The following is a 16,942-nucleotide window of genomic DNA, read 5'->3' as shown; positions in this document are numbered from 1 at the left end:
GTCCTCTTGATGATGTCATAAAAACGAATATGACGTCATTGTGATATATCAGGTTTGCGATAAATTATCTGTGCTAATGCCCGGCTCGATTCCCCAAACAAAATTCAAACAGCTTGCCTAGTTTTGGAGATAATGGTATAGGCGATTTCCATTAGCGGCGATATTATGACGTCAACTTTTTTTCTAGGAGGAATTTTCAAAATCGGAGATGGTTACTTCCTGCACAGAGTATTTTTACATATGTATGCCAAGTTTCAGGAAGTTTCGATGAAAATTGTAGGCTGTGAAACAAATGAAACAAAAAACAAAAAATATCAAAAAATAGGAAAGACGTCATAAAAATTGATATGACGTCATAGTGATGTATCATATGTGCGGTAATTCATCTCTGCTAATGCCCTGTTCGATTCCCGCAAACAGAATTCAAAAGCTTGCCTAGTTTCGGAGATAATTTTTTGGGTGATTTCCATTAGCGGAGATATTTTGACGTCATAACTTTTTTTTCTCGGAGGAATTTTCAAAATCGGAGATCGTTACTGTCTGCGCAGGGTATTTTTACATATATATGCCAAGTTTCAGGAAGTTTCGATGAAAACTGTAGGCTGTGAAACAAAAAAAGTCCACAAGAAGAAGATGAAGAACAACAACGTGAGAAAGACTTCGAGATCCTCCACGAGGATCTAAAAATCACGCCTACACTAACTACTACCATTGGTTGGACAAGTAAATATAACAAAGTTCACACCGTAAAACTACTAACAAGTTGGCACCGATTAAAAACTACACCACAAATACAACAAATCTGATTAACCATTATGAAATTGCCACTCTTCTCTTTTTGAAATGCTAAACTAAATGCTGAACTCTTTCATTAAATACTAGCGTGGTTTGGCTCCTTCACTCGCCTCTCCACACGTCATAGCAGAGATTGACGTCACAGATTTGTTGTATTGGTATAATTTACACCTATCATGAAACAAACATTTCTATTTTACAAATTTATTTGTAATATTGCTGATATAGTTATTCGAAATTTCATTTGTGATTATAAGAAGGTCCAAGTGGTCTATGTGGTTGATGGTCGAAGCTGTCTAAGGGATGGGAAGGGGTCTCAATGGTAAGTGTCTTCAGGGTCTTTGGGGACTTAAGGGTCTTTGGGGTCTTTTTGGGTCTATGGGGACTTTGGCATTGGGGTCTTCTGGGTATTCACTGTCTTGGGGGGTTTTGGGGTCTAAAGAATCTTCAGGGTGTTTGAGGGTCTTCAAAGGTCTAAGCGGGTCTCAGTCGTCTAAGGGGTAGAAATATACATTCCAATATTATGTAAATAATAGACACGTAGTCACAAGGACGGAGTCAAGGCCGAGACCGAGACCGAGCTGTTTTTAACAGCGTCTCGCATAGCGAGCGCTGCTCATAGAGAGCTCGGCGGCGTTCTTCTTCTTCTTCTTCTTCTTCTTCTACTTCTTCTACTTCTTCTTCTTCTTCTTCTTCTTCTTCTTCTTCTTCTTCTTCTTCTTCTTCTTCTTCTTCTTCTTCTTCTTCTACTTCTTCTACTTCTTCTTCCTAAACCTTAATCTCGAGGACTCGACTCTTGTATATACAAGATCCGGATCTCGTTAAATACTGAGCACATGTACACATTCTCACATTGACGGTGCCTTTTGAGAGCGTCTATCATGAACTTTTAAATATATTCGGAAATTTGCTTTAAAGTTTCAAAAAGTTCACGTTACTATTAAAAGATTATTCCATTTATCGTATTGTAATTTTGTAAATACATTATTTATTTCGTAAATACACGATATATTGTAAATACGTAAATACATTATGACGCGTTTCGCTATTGGCTTAATCAAGGCACGTGACGAAATGTCGGAAGTTGTTGTTGTTGTTTATAATTTTTTTTTTTTAAGCCGACAAAACCTTTAGGACGCTGCTCTTGGACACATTTGTCCTTGTTATATATATATATATATATATATATATATATATATATATATATATATATATATATATATATATATATATATATATATATATATATATAGATGTTAAAAGGGCGATTTGACAGTAATTTTATCCGAGCAACGGCAGGTGAAAAGTTCTTTTGGTACTTCGTGCTCGCAAAACGAATCACGAATGAAAACGCACACAGCCACACACTGCGCATGCGCCGACTTCTTACGTCATTTCGACAGTCTCAGATTGGAGGAGAAATTCAAGGGTCTTCTTCTTTTCCTTCTCCTTCGTTCTCTTCGTCTTCTGATTATATTCTTCTTCTTCTTCTTCTTCGTTCTCTTCGTCTTCTTATTATATTCTTCTTCTTCTTCGTTCTCTTCGTCTTCTTATTATATTATTCTTCTTCTCCTTCTTCTTCGTTCTCTTCGTCTTATTATATTCTTCTTCTTCTTCTTCCAGATCTACGAGGCTCTATAAACGCCACGCAACCAAACTCATTGGCCACAGCCAAATACAAAAATGTAAAATAAAAAGTGCTCAGGACTTTATACTGTTCGCCCCGTTTTCTTTATGAATTTTAAGATCGATCTGCAGAGTCGAGGGTACTTCTGGCTCAATTGACAAAGTGGGGCCTCACGTCGAGGATGTGTCCTCACTTTAATGGGGAGAAAAGCGAACATACACCTCGCAAAGGAAAACAAGAAAAATGTTTATTCAAAAAAAAGAGAAAAACGAGATAATTGAATCCACAACGACAACAACGACAACAACGACAACAACGACAACAACGACAACAACGACAACAACAACTCGAAACAGCAGCTGCGAATCGCCTGACAGAGCATCGCACCACGTGGAGCGAGGAAGTGTTTGTGGTTGATAAACGTTGTTGGTTTTTTTCTTTCCCTTTTCCTCATCCTCAAACACTTTGAAGGTGGCACGAGTCTTCGGACGAGCTGATCGTTTGTTGAACGAACGAAACAAGGTTTATATTTCAGGTGGAGAGGTGGAGAGGAGGAGAAGGAGGACGACGACGATCACCTTTGGGAAGTTTTGTGAAGAGAAATGCCGAAAGTGAAGAAAGCAGGACGGAGATCCGTGGAGGGGTCGGGGTTACAACCTCTGGCCCAGCAAATCATGGAACATGGCAAAGTTCATCCGACCGTTCGTTTGAAAGGAAACAGAGAGGAGCGGGAAGAGGAAGAATTCGTTGACGCGAAACTCTCAAGAAAGATTTTACAACAAGCGAGATTCCAACAACAAGAACTGGAGTCTGAATTTCCTCCAAAGGGACAACGATCCCCATGGAAGGATACCTCCTCTCTTGGTACACTTCACCCATTTATCGTCCTCATGTTATTCCCACACCACAGGACTCCCCGTCGGCCGTCTCCCTCCTCCCCTCCGCCCCCGTCTCCCCTCCTCGCCGAGTCTCCCCGTCTCCTCCTCCGCCCACCGTCTCCTCCCCCTCGTCTCCCCCTCCGCCCCCGTCTCCTCCCTCCGCCCCCGTCTCCCCTCCGCCCCCGTCTCCCCTCCGCCCCCGTCTCCCCCTCCGTCCCCCGTCTCCCCCTCCGTCCCCCTGTCTCCCCTCCGTCCCCTGTCTCCCCTCCGTCCCCCGTCTCCCCTCCGTCCCCCCGTCTCCCCCTCCGTCCCCCTGTCTCCCCCTCCGTCCCCCTGTCTCCCCTCCGTCCCCCTGTCTCCCCCTCCGTCCCCCGTCTCCCCCTCCCTCCCCGTCTCCCCCGCCGCCCCCGTCTCCCCCTCCGCTCCCCGTCTCCGCTCCTCCCCGTCTCCCCCTCCGCCCCTCGTCTCCCCTCCGCCCCCGTCTCCTCCCCTCCTCGTCTCCCCCTCCGCCCCCATCTCCCCTCCGCCCCCGTCTCCTCCCCTCTCGTCTCCTCCCTCCGCCCCCGTCTCCCCCTCTGCCCCCTGTCTCCCCTCCGCCCCCGTCTCCTCCCCCTCCGCCCCTCGTCTACCCCCCGCCCCTCGTCTACCCCCTGCCCCTCGTCTACCCCCCGCCCCTCGTCTACCCCCCGCCCCTCGTCTACTCCCTCCGCCCCTCCTCCTCCCTCCTCCCCCCCAACACCCCACAGCTCCCCATCTCCCCCCAACGCCCCGCGGCTCCCCGTCTCCCCCCAACACCCCACGGCTACCCGTCTCCCCCCAACACCCCACGGCTACCCGTCTCCCCCAACACCCCACGGCTACCCGTCTCCCCCAACACCCCACGGCTACCCGTCTCCCCCCAACACCCCACAGCTCCCTGTCTCCCCCCAATGCCCCGCGGCTGCCCATCTGTCCCTCTTATTTTTTTTTTTAATCCCCGTGTCTGTCCCACTTTCACTTCTCCCCCCCCCCCCCAAAATAAAAATAATAATAAACATTCTGTGCAGGTTGTCTTTTACATATTGAGCAGCCCTACTTGAAATGGTCACTCCCATCATAACAACCCTTCGTTCATATGATGCTATTGCTGGCAGGATGGCCTTGATGTACACACACTTACCTCTAAGCTGGCTAACTTGGGTTTAGATCCTGAACAGCTATAAACTGCCACTCCGGTTTTCCACAGGCAGTGTGATTCATCAATGTGTTTGCCATCCCTCGGATGGATGCTGGACAAACGCCCTGTCTGCTGGCATTAGTTGATGGACATTAAAGATATCACGGTGTCATTGGTGAAGAGTCGGCAAACATATCGCGGCACCATGAACAAATTCCAAATTCCTGCCAAAACCAGCATGGGACACTGCATCAGCAGCAAAGCCTCGCCCTCAGCCATTGATGATATCCGCAGCCTTTTGTTGCATACGAAAGAAGATCTGATGTTGTTTTTATTGTTACAATACAATAATCTCTATATACAATGCCCCCATCCCTGACTTCCATCAATCATGTACTACCAACCCTTTCTCTCCACCTCCTCAATCTATCTGTCTCGAACAGCAGAGAAAGACGACGGTTCTGGGTCAGACTTTGATGAGGAGTGGCCGTCTCTCACGGCCAGTGTGTTCATGAACCCACTCAAGGTTGACTCTCATGTCGAATGTAACGAAGAAGATGAGAGAGCCATCGAGATGTTTATGAGCAAAGATCCTCCAGCCAGGTATTTTTGTTTGGGGTTGGGTGCCCAAGATTGTGACCTATCCCTGCAAGCCATACCCATCACATGTTCGTACTGTTCAACCCTACAAATTTACACGAAGTACATCATTTTCTCTCCTTGATTACCAAAATGTATCTCATCGTGGATTCCTTTTGCAAAACACTTTAATTTAATGTGAGGGGAATGATTTATAAGTAATCAAAAACATGGAATGTGTAAACTTGATTTAACTTTTGGTAATCATTTGTTTATCCCTTGTCGAATATAACCTTGTGGAAGTGGAACGTTATTTTTTTTTTTTAATGATTCCAGAGGATTCCAGAACTGAGCACTCGGTGTATATACTCGTGCACGTGTGTTTGTCACAATATCTGGGTTATGAAAACGTATAAAACTCGGTGCTTGCGCATTCCTTTGTTGTTGTGCATGATAACCGTTATGTAGTATAACAATGTTTAGTGCATCACAGAAGATGCTGAACACTTTCTCCTGCACTGCTAACCTGGTCCAATGGCTCAATTCAAATTCCTTCCAAGCACTGGAGTGCTGTCCGTCAACATCGATTGGTGAAGTTTTTTTTAATTTTATTTGATGTCGAGGCATTGTTAATGTCTTACATCGGCGCCAGCTCACTGAATGGCAGACGGGCAAGTCGTTGGTATGCTGCCCATGAATATTGATTGGTCTAGATTTTTGACGTCGAGGCCTTTTACGTGGGTGCTGCCGATTTGCTGAATGGTGGATGAGCAGGACTGCCGACAAGCACTCTCCAATAAACTTGTGGGTTCTTTACCTTATCCCAGCATTTCCTCCTTGATGTCAATGTATGTTGACCATTACGAGCATTACATTTCCTAATTGTTTTCCCGTTCTATTTTTGCCGTCCCACGGTGGTCAAATCAAGAGGGTGGATTTAGATTGATGAAATATTAATGCAAAGCTATTAAGTTGAAACAGGTGATACTTCTTCAAGGCAAGCAGAAATCCTGAGCTTTTTATAACTACGGAGAGCTGACCTGCTTGGTGTTGGAGCAAATTGTATTGGAGTTTATACAAGCTGATTTTGTATTTGTGCATGTATTTTCTCTCCTTCCCCCTTTTCCCCCCTTCTCCCCCCTTCTCCTCCCCCCCCCAACCCCATCAGGGTGACTCTCGCAGACATTATTATGGAAAAACTGACTGAAAAGCAGACTGAAGTGGCTTCGATGATGTCAGAAGGAACATCACGTCCCATGCCAGATTTGGATCCAAAAGTTCTTGAGCTATACCGCGTCGTGCGGCAGGTGTGTTTGCTTTTTGTTGAAAATTATATATATATATATATATATATATATATATATATATATATATATATATAATATTTGTTATTGATATTCCCATGATGCTTCACTCATGTTTTTATAAAGCAGCTGAATTGCTTGTAGTTTTGAAATCCACGGCACATTAAATCAGCTCCTGAATTTGTGAGAACTTTTTTTTGTACGAGCAAATACAACCCGTTGCTCCACTGATACACACACACACACACACACACACACACACACACACAAACACACACACACACACACACACACACACACACACACACACACACACACACACACACACACACACACACACACACACACACACACACACAAACACACTGTCTCTCTGTGTCTATGTGTCTGTCTCTGTCTCTGAGACACAGAGACAGACATACAGAGGGACATATAAATATAGATAAGGAGGAAGATAAACAGAGAGAAAGGTGAGGGGTGCAGGTGGTGTTGGCAAAGAGAATGATGTTATGCTTCATGACCGAACACACACACAAAAAAAAATACTTGTCAGAACAGCTGTACACTCAACACCACAACAGAGTTTGTGAAGTAATCCGCTGGCACATCTGCATTTATTTCTATAGATGATTCTGATCATTTCTTTAAATGTGTATAAACGTAACTGTATCTGTCATGTTTCATGTCTCACCGCTTTAGCACACTTCATCAGTGTAATTATCAACCTTACAATTCAGCTTGTAGCATCTAAATTTCCGATTCCTTTTGTTCTGTTTGACCCAGTTGGAAAAAATTTTTTCTCTGTGTTTGCCACGTTTACAGCATAACGGTGGGCAGCGCTTCAAATCCAACTGTCACGAGATTTTGTCAATTTATTATTTTCATGAAGAGATTACAGTAGACTAGGCGTAAGTCGGCAGCGTGTAACTCGTCACTTCGCCTAACTCGGCAGCGTCAAAAAGTCCCGAATTTATCTCATGTTAAATCCATTTGAATAAAGGGTCATCTCTCTGTAAGTCGTCACTTCGTCTAAGTCGTCAGATGTTGTCCATTCCCACGTAATGGAAACTCAAGTAAATTACCACTCCTAACTCGTCACATGGAACTGCTGCCTCGTGAGAAGCCCGATTTCATGGAATCGTGATGCTCGCTCATTGGTTTACACCGCCAGTGATAGGCTATTTATAACTGCGTACACACGTTGATCGCACTGCAGGCAGGACAATGGCGACGAGGCGTAAGCTTACAACTAAAACCTACCAAGAAAAATACGACATTATCCAGTTTTGCGAGGCAAACCCACTGATGAAGAAAACAGCCATAGCTGAGAAGTTGGACATCAAACGGCAGACATTGAACGATATCTTGAAGAATAAGGGCAAGATATTTGGACAAGTGGAGAAGATCGCGAGGCCGGTGGTAAGTGTGAAACTCGTGAAATGTGTGTCCTTTGAAGATGTTGATGATGCGCTCATCATCTGGTTTCGGCAAATGTCGGCTCAGCCAAATATTCGGTTTCGGCCGATTAGGCCGATACTGTCTTTCGGTTGAGGATTACCCAGGCAACATCATGGAATACAATGACCAGTTTGAGTCCTTTCTCATGCACCAGATGCCCAAGAGTTTGAGGCAGTCAAACATAACGGATTACTTCGCGAAGAAGTAAAGGATCGATCGAGCTTGGTGTTGAAGTCAGATCATGGTTTTATATTGGCTTGTTTTGTACATTACCGCACTCACACATAGGCATTGAGTGGTAATCATCACCACGATGACTGTGTGTCATGTAATTTGTCACCATACCATCACCGATGGTATATGAGTTGTCTTACAGTTGTTCATTATCTTTACTTTTGCTAAACTGATTCATGAATTCCATCTTTGCTTGATCACTTTCCAACTCACCAATGAACCCCCACCTATGCCCTGAGGATTGTGTTTTCCTTTTGGTACAATAGCCGGCTCTCACACATACGTATCCAGGCCATGCGCGACTTCATCCTTCACCCTACAGTCATCATGAATGTTCGCATACGCTGATACGCGTAAGTCGTCACATTTCTAAGTTGTCATTTTTTTCTCGGTCCCGATGGTGACGACTTACGCCTAGTCTACTGTATTTTTCTTGGTCCATTCCATCCTATCAAATGCCATTCCATCCAATCTCCTATCGCTGACGGATATATCAGCCAGTTTAAATAATTGCTGTTGGAAGCCATTTTAAAATGGATTTTCTGGGTTGGAGTTGATGAGTATCATCTTCATTGTGTTTTACATAAAGTTACTCATGTAAGCAAATAATTTCCATGAGGGAGATATAGCCCATGCAGTTGAAGGTCGCAATCACGTACATTCACCATACTCCATGCTCGTACTTGTAATACAAGTCTGAACGTCATCATAGACCGAGTGGGGATGGATGAACGTGTCACGGGGAACCCGGCATGACCATATTGAATCACTAAACTGCTTTATTTCCTTATTTTGGAGGTTTGCAGACCTGTACAAGGCACCACTTTCTCATCTTTTTTGTTGGTTGTTGTTATTCTTACTTTGAGGGAAGAAGATTGCCCATTGACTTGACTGGTTTGTGTTGTGGGTGGGGTGTTGAGCATGCCAAGTAATAGGTTCCATGCATTATGTGATTGCAAGATTTATTTTATTTTTCGATCAGAATGTTTACAGGTTTTCTCACATTCGACTCGTGGCATCCCTTTGATCACAGTATATTTCAGTACGGACCTGTATAATGTGTTGGACAATGCTGCAGGCAACCAATATATTTATTCAGTTCATTGGTGTCGTGCCAAATTGTGAGGTACCGCAGCCCTGCTAAAATGTCAGCTGAAACGTCATCGCCAGATCTACCGTCACATCTAGTTTTACTGACCACATGACTGACCATTGAAGTCCCCAATAATGAGTGATGAATGAAATATGTGCATTTCGCCATGATAAGCAAGCGTGTAATGCGCACACACTCGATCTCACAATTCAAAATCCCCATTTAAGAAAAAAATCAGATCAATTTAGTCTAACCACCGTTTTTCGACTACTATATTTTAAGAAATAAAGAGAAGTCTTTTCTTTCTTTTTTAGCTCACCTGGGACGTAGTTCCAGGGAGCTTATGGGATGGTGCGTCATCCGTCTGTCTGTCCGTCCATAAATGCTTGCAACTTCTCTGAAACTACACACACGATTTCAATGAAACTTGACCACAACCTTCATCGACTGTGATGTACCAAAGTTTGAAGGTGCTGTTAGGTGTTTGCCATCGTTAGGTATCCCGTAGCTGATTCATGTCTAACCCTAACAGCACAATTTCCCACTAAAATAAAAAAGCGATTTTGGCCTAAACAGCGGAGCACTGAAACCATGAACCAGCCACCCCAAGTCCACGATTTCTTGCATAGTCAAGGATGCTTTTGCTATGCTATGAGCCAATTAATTAATAAATTATATTTTTACGATTAATATTTATTTTTTAATTCTGCAATTGATGTTAATCAGTAATTGTACTTTGTGCTGTACTTCCTCCAAATTCCGTCTCCATGTGTGGCATAGCCCCGGCAATGTTGCGCGCTGGAAGATTTGTTATTTATTTATTTAGGATGAGGGAGGTGCACTTTGAATGTACCTGTACTTGTGATTTCTCTTTTTTATTTGTTTGTTTAAGACTAGGTTAAGTTGACATGCATGACTGTTTGTTTGTTTTGCACAACAGATTAAGGTGGCATTGAACAGGATTACAACATTGTTTCAAGGTCATGTACATGACCTCGACATCATGGAATTTCCCTGCATGTGTTTGTGGTTATGAAAATGAAGCACATTGGAATGTTTGCACTTGCTTGTCTTGCTCAGCTTCTTTCCAAATACCGGAGTGGAAAGCTACCCAAAGCGTTCAAGATCATCCCATCACTCTCTAATTGGGAGCAGATTCTGTACATCACAGAACCTGAGCAGTGGAGTGCTGCTGCTATGTACCAAGCAACAAGGTATGTCATGCAAAGATGTCTACTGATAGACTTTGTATATCGGTTCTGTAAAACTCACTCCTGTGGTGCTCAATGTAAGTGGTCTTCCTGTGGTCCAAGTCAGGAGGTGTTTTCATTTTAACTCTATCTGGCTTGTGATCACAAATAAATGATTGTGTGGTGTGTCGTCCTGATTAAGCTCGTAACAAGGGCGAAACCCTGATCGGCGGCTCCACTGTCCTTTATTTGTGACCAGTAAATATCGGTTTCGACTGAGTGTCCATGGAATCCTCAGGCATTGGAGATGACGTGGTGTGCAGGTGCAACATGACATCATGTCATGCTGTTGCTATCATTAGGTCGGAAGAGCCATTTACATGGGTGAAACTCCTTCATATTTTATGGAAATCCATATTGTTTGTAATGACCCATGTGTTAAAATCTTCAAGAAGTCAGAAATAAACGTACAAGTTTATTCAAACAACACCATGACCAAACACGCGGGCCCGAGGCTGCAGGCCATCACCGAGCACACTGACTCCTCCTTCCCGGACATGGAAATGGGTGCATAATACGTCATGTGTAATACCAAGGAGTTTTTACAATATCCAACACCGTACAGAGGTTTCCATATGTTCGCCATCGGAAAAGCATGCCGCAATTATAGGGAACTGAGTTGCTATTCTGATATGCCGATTCATTTCTTAACCCATTTCATCCGGATGGGGTACAACGCTAATGCATCATGACCACGATCATGTGAAGTACTCCTATGGTAGTTTTTTGTAAGGTATTTTTGTTGAAGTTACTCGGGTTCAAAAGCTTGCAGGCTTGTTACCGTGATCAGATGTCTGCCAGGCAGGAGAACGTCTGTCTATGTCGGTGAATACGGAAATGGCATTCTAGGCCATCATCTGTAAGCTGTATCGTGCAATTTTGTTCCACTCATCGGGTGGGGGGGGGGGGTAGACAAAACCTTGATATAATAGTATATATCCAAATACATACGTATGCAAAAGTTCTCCACTCAAATAGCTGCAGTTATTGTGTATTTTCATCTTGAAATATCGATGAATTCGCCACGTTCTCTCATTTGAACTCGGATCACGTGTGGGCCACGTGACGCCTCGACAGCCAATAGATCGGCTGACATCGTATGCAAATTACGTCAGACTGTCACGTGACCAGCTAAGTTGTCCAAGGTGGAAGCTTCCTGCAGGGAGGAAATCACCGGCAGCTGATCGGCGATTTTTGATGAATATGGTGTGAGAACGCTCCCCCGTGTATTATTCACCAGGACAATGTAGCGAAAGAAGAAGTCAAACGTTTTACGTCTGTAAGATGGGATAAATGGAGAGAAAGTGTCAACAAATGGCTCGTCTTAGACGGTCACGAACTACGTTTAGCTGAGAGTGCCGGTGTAAAGATTTAGAGTTACCCCCAGGGGGGGGGGGGTAGCTTGAAATTGATTTCATCCTACCCCCTACGATTTCAGATTACCCCCCTTAAAACATTTATTTATGTTGTTTATTTACAAAAAAAAAATTAATTTCATTGATATTGAAAACGAATTAGGGAAAAACCATTGACCACGTGACCGCCTTTAAAGAGTTTGCAATGAATTTTGATTTTATTATGAATGATTTTATTTTAATATTGTTATTAATTGAAATCAGTATTTCTCATACAGTTATAGTTTTTGCCACATTTTAATGAAATCCTTCTTCGATATAGCTGATCCAGATTGACATACTGGTTTATCTTTTAAACCAACTCGGACTATATTTACAATGATGGAAACAACGCAATAAAATCAATGTATAAGAAAGGCAATGAAAACAGCTTATTTTTAATTCACAATTTCGTTGTGGTGGTGGTGGTCGTATGGCAGCTTAGCTGCCAGGGTAGCTATCATTTCTTGAAGCGTGACTGTGTTGCTGATGCAGTGCCCCTCTACCAGTACACACACTGGAACTGGTACTCGTTTCGCCAAACTCGGAAGGATGACAGGCTGAGTGCATAGCCTGGTGTTGGCTAAGTGGTTCGGGTGGTGGCTTGGGATCCTAAGGTCCTGAGTAGTGGGTAGGGTGGTGGCTTGGGATCCTAGGGTCCTGAGTAGTGGTTAGGGTGGTGGCTTCGGATCCTAGGGTCCTGAGTAGTGGTTAGGGTGGTGGCTTGGGATCCTAAGGTCCTGAGTAGTCGTTAGGGTGGTGGCTTGGGATCCTAGGGTCCTGAGTAGTGGTTAGGGTGGTGGCTTGGGATCCTAGGGTCCTGAGTAGTGGTTAGGGTGGTGGCTTGGGATCCTAGGGTCCTGAGTAGTCGTTAGGGTGGTGGCTTGGGATCCTAGGGTCCTGAGTAGTGGTTAGGGTGGTGGCTTGGGATCCTAGCTTCCTGAGTAGTGGCTAGGGTGGTGGCTTGGGATCCTAGGGTCCTGAGTAGTCGTTAGGGTGGTGGCTTGGGATTCTAGGGTCCTGAGTAGTGGTTAGGGTGGTGGCTTGGGATCCTAGGGTCCTGAGTAGTGGTTAGGGTGGTGGCTTGGGATCCTAGGGTCCTGAGTAGTCGTTAGGGTGGTGGCTTGGGATCCTAGGGTCCTGAGTTTGAGCCCGTCGGCCACTGAATTAATACACCGGGGGGTTGACTCAGCCTGTCATCCTTCCGAGGTCGGTGAAATGAGTACCAGTTCCAGTGTGTGTACTGGTAGAGGGGCACTGCATCAGCGACACAGTCACGCTTCAAGAAATGAGACCTACCCCGGCAGCTAAGCTGCCATACGACCACCACCACCACAACGAAATTGTTAATTAAAAATAAGCTGTTTTCATTGCCTTTCTTATACATTGATTTTATTGCGTTGTTTCCATCATTGTAAATATAGTCCGAGTTGGTTTAAAAGATAAACCAGTATGTCAATCTGGATCAGCTATATCGAAGAAGGATTTCATTAAAATGTGGCAAAAACTATAACTATATGAGAAATACTGATTTCAATTAATAACAATATTAAAATAAAATCATTCATAATAAAATCAAAATTCATTGCAAACTCTTTAAAGGCGGTCACGTGGTCAATGGTTTTTCCCTAATTCGTTTTCAATATCAATGAAATTAATTTTTTTTTTGTAAATAAACAACATAAATAAATGTTTTAAGGGGGGTAATCTGAAATCGTAGGGGGTAGGATGAAATCAATTTCAAGCTACCCCCCCCCCCCTGGGGGTAACTCTAAATCTTTACACCGGCACTCTCAGCTAAACGTAGTTCGTGACCGTCTAAGACGAGCCATTTGTTGACACTTTCTCTCCATTTATCCCATCTTACAGACGTAAAACGTTTGACTTCTTCTTTCGCTACATTGTCCTGGTGAATAATACACGGGGGAGCGTTCTCACACCATATTCATCAAAAATCGCCGATCAGCTGCCGGTGATTTCCTCCCTGCAGGAAGCTTCCACCTTGGACAACTTAGCTGGTCACGTGACAGTCTGACGTAATTTGCATACGATGTCAGCCGATCTATTGGCTGTCGAGGCGTCATGTGGCCCACACGTGATCCGAGTTCAAATGAGAGAACGTGGCGAATTCATCGATATTTTAAGATGAAAATACACAATAACTGCAGCTATTTGAGTGGAGAACTTTTGCATACGTATGTATTTGGATATAAGCTATCATATTATCAAGGTTTTGTCTACCCCCCCCCCGCCCCCGATGAGTGGAACGAAACTTGATTTTCAAGCACTTTCTGAGCCATGGCTGATGGCATATTCCTCGCTAGATTTTCCCATCGTCCATGACATGGCCTGTGACACCCCCTCCCCCTTTTATAAAACATTTGTATTAATAGTCCTGGAAAGGTATGTGGTATTCACTATTCATTTATTTTATGATGACAAAATGCTGTTCCAACGAACTGAAAATAATCTTCCCAGCAATGGATAGTCAGGTAAAATACAATAAAAAATTTTTCCCCAAATATCGCTTTCATTTGCATTATTTTTTTTGTAACAATTTGGACAGGATCACCCACAAAATGCATATTTTGACATCAATTTTTCAAAATTTTCTTGCGGGTCATGCCCCCTGGAGCCCCCGAGTAAGGAGTCATTTTTCTCGTAGCTTTCCTTTTTAAAAAAATTCGACAGTTCCACCCATGCATTTATTGGTTACGAGCTAATACAACCCATCGCTTCGCTGACAGGTATATTAAGGGTGGGGGAAGAAGCAGGGAGAGAGGAGAGGAGAGGAGGGGGAGCTCAGAAGGGGGAAAGAGAAAGAAAGGGGCAGGGGGAGGTGGGGAGTGATGCCTCACCAAACGTTGCTATACACTGAGGGAGGGAGGGATGGAGAGAGGAAAAGAATGATATGTTATCCTTCATGACCAACCACACACACACACACACACACACACAGACACACACACAGACACACACACACACACACACACACACACACACACACACACACACACACACACACACACACAGACACACACACACACACACACACACACACACACACACACACACACACACACACACACACACACACACACACACACACACTTTTCACCTGCTGTATGGGAGGAATGGACTAATTAGGGAAAATCCTGGATGTATTTTCACTGTATGCTTGAGGCACGTGACTCTCCCAAAACCCTCCCCCCACCCCCACTCCCACCCCATCTTGTGCTTTGCAGAACGTTTACTGCAAATCTCAAAGAGAAAATGGCACAGCGTTTCTTCAATCTTGTCTTGCTACCTCGGATTCGAGATGACATTGCTCATTACAAGCGGCTTAACTACCATCTGTTTATGGCTCTGAAGAAGGCTCTTTTTAAAGCTGGGGCATGGTATAAAGGTAATCTGCTTCCTCTAAAGTTTGATGGTGATTAGTTCGGTCTCTTTTATCGAATGTCAGTCATGAACCCCTGAAAGTGGTTTGATGTGTGGTTGGGGAGGGGGGAGGTCATAATCAGCTCCATGACTTGGGGTGTGGCTGCTGCCTTTTTGGGTATGGTCTTAGTCATCTGAATGTGTCCTGGGAGTGGTCGTGACATCCGAGCACATGGTGATATATTGTTGTGGAGCCTGGCGTTGGCGGCAAGCACGACCGCTAGATGGAGCAGTAGTCTGCTCCACCGAACACCCGGAATTTATAGGTCGTCACCCTGGATAACTCAGGAGCTGACGGGTCCCTTATCGGACTGAAGATCGCCAATAGGTCGACCATGTGGGGTAGGGTCGATTGCCAATTTCAATTTACCTAAATACCCATGTCGTCCAAACTACTGGGGAAATTCACCCTCGGTGGAGCTCGAGCGGAACGAGCCGTTGGCTTGCTCGAACCGTGCGTAAACCGAGCGGATGGTTACCGAGGTCTGTCGGTCCAAATGCCCAATGTGCCACTTCCCAATTTCCCAACACGTACCATGCTAAACCAATGAAAGAAACACAGAAACGAGCTGAAACATTTAACAATAGGGATATTTATTTACAAGAGGCAGGGAGGGAACACAGAAGAGCAGAGTTAAACCGACTATTGAGAAGAAATGCAAATAATGTACAAGGCACTTAAACAATTGCTACTTATAGACTGGGCCCACAGACACACATGCACACACCCAAAATAAATGATGGCCGCGGCCTTTATTCGGCTCTTCAGCTCGGGAGGGAAGGTGAGCCGAAGGGGAGAACCTGTCTCGCACCTCCCCGCCTTGTGTGGTTTTCGATGATCCGGTTTGGCGGGACTCGAACCCGTAACACAATGCAATGATGGACGCCAGCCGGCGCGAAGGTGGATCAGACAGAACGCCGGCAGGCCAGACAAGATGACCAGGTGACGTAACCTTGACTTCCAGACAGAATGCCCCGATCACTATCCCTCTCCCGAGGTGGGAGGGATTTCTTCCCTGGCCACACGCCTCCTGATTGGACGGTTGAGTCATGCGATTCGCTGGCTGTCCCTCATTTCACAGGCCCACGAAAGGCGGGGCGACTCCCACCCTTCTGGGTGGAGTTCTGATCTGAGGCGATGAGCCTCCTGATTGGACGAATGGTGCGCCCTTGCCCTCATGGGCGGAGTCGGCTCTGGAGCGAGGGGTCCCACCCACGTCCACAGCCAGAAACACGTGCGCTATGGCGTCGGTGAGCGAGGCGACGGTGCCGCTGGTGTTGTTGTTGTTATAAGTGTAAAAATACTATCTATAAAATAACTTCGCAGCGCATGTACATTTAAATTCCCATTAGACTAGAGACGGGACCCTAACTAGAAACACGTACTTACCGATATAACTGATCTATAGGACCTGGCTGTTGTGTGTTCATGGCTTCCAGATTCGCAAAAATATTATACAGTAGTGTCCAAAAATATTGGCACCCTTTTATATATATATATATATATATATATATATATATATATATATATATATATATATATATATATATATATATATTGTTGCGGATTCGCGCCCGCCGGCGCGCGGACGGCCACGTAACTCGAATCGCGGCACGTCGCCCACCGGACGGACAATCCAGTCGTGACCCTCTCGGACTAACGCCGGGAACCAGTCACGGGTGGACCTTTCGGTCTCACCACAATCGTGCCAATCGGCCCCCGCGTGGGATAG

General features: G+C 44.7%; 1 protein-coding gene across 2 annotated transcripts; it reads left to right on the top strand.

Annotated features, from left to right (window-relative positions):
* Positions 1-2,739: 2,739 nt before the first annotated feature.
* On the top strand, positions 2,740-15,224 carry BYSL (bystin like). 2 transcript variants are annotated; one of them, XM_085897966.1, is made up of 5 exons: positions 2,740-3,286; positions 4,903-5,059; positions 6,204-6,342; positions 10,205-10,338; positions 15,014-15,224. In XM_085897966.1, the coding sequence occupies exons 1-5, from the start codon at positions 3,025-3,027 to the stop codon at positions 15,207-15,209; spliced, it is 888 nt and encodes a 295-aa protein (XP_085754092.1). In that variant the 5' UTR covers positions 2,740-3,024; the 3' UTR covers positions 15,210-15,224. The 2 variants fall into 2 exon arrangements, with proteins under 2 accessions (XP_085754092.1, XP_085754091.1); XM_085897965.1 differs by having other exon boundaries at positions 4,900-5,059.
* Positions 15,225-16,942: the final 1,718 nt, after the last annotated feature.

Source organism: Eptatretus burgeri, chromosome 10 (assembly GCF_056783735.1).
Source record: "Eptatretus burgeri isolate ZD-2024b chromosome 10, Ebu_testis_v1, whole genome shotgun sequence".
Taxonomy (NCBI): domain Eukaryota; kingdom Metazoa; phylum Chordata; class Myxini; order Myxiniformes; family Myxinidae; genus Eptatretus; species Eptatretus burgeri.
This window is presented reverse-complemented; position numbering and strand designations above follow the sequence as displayed.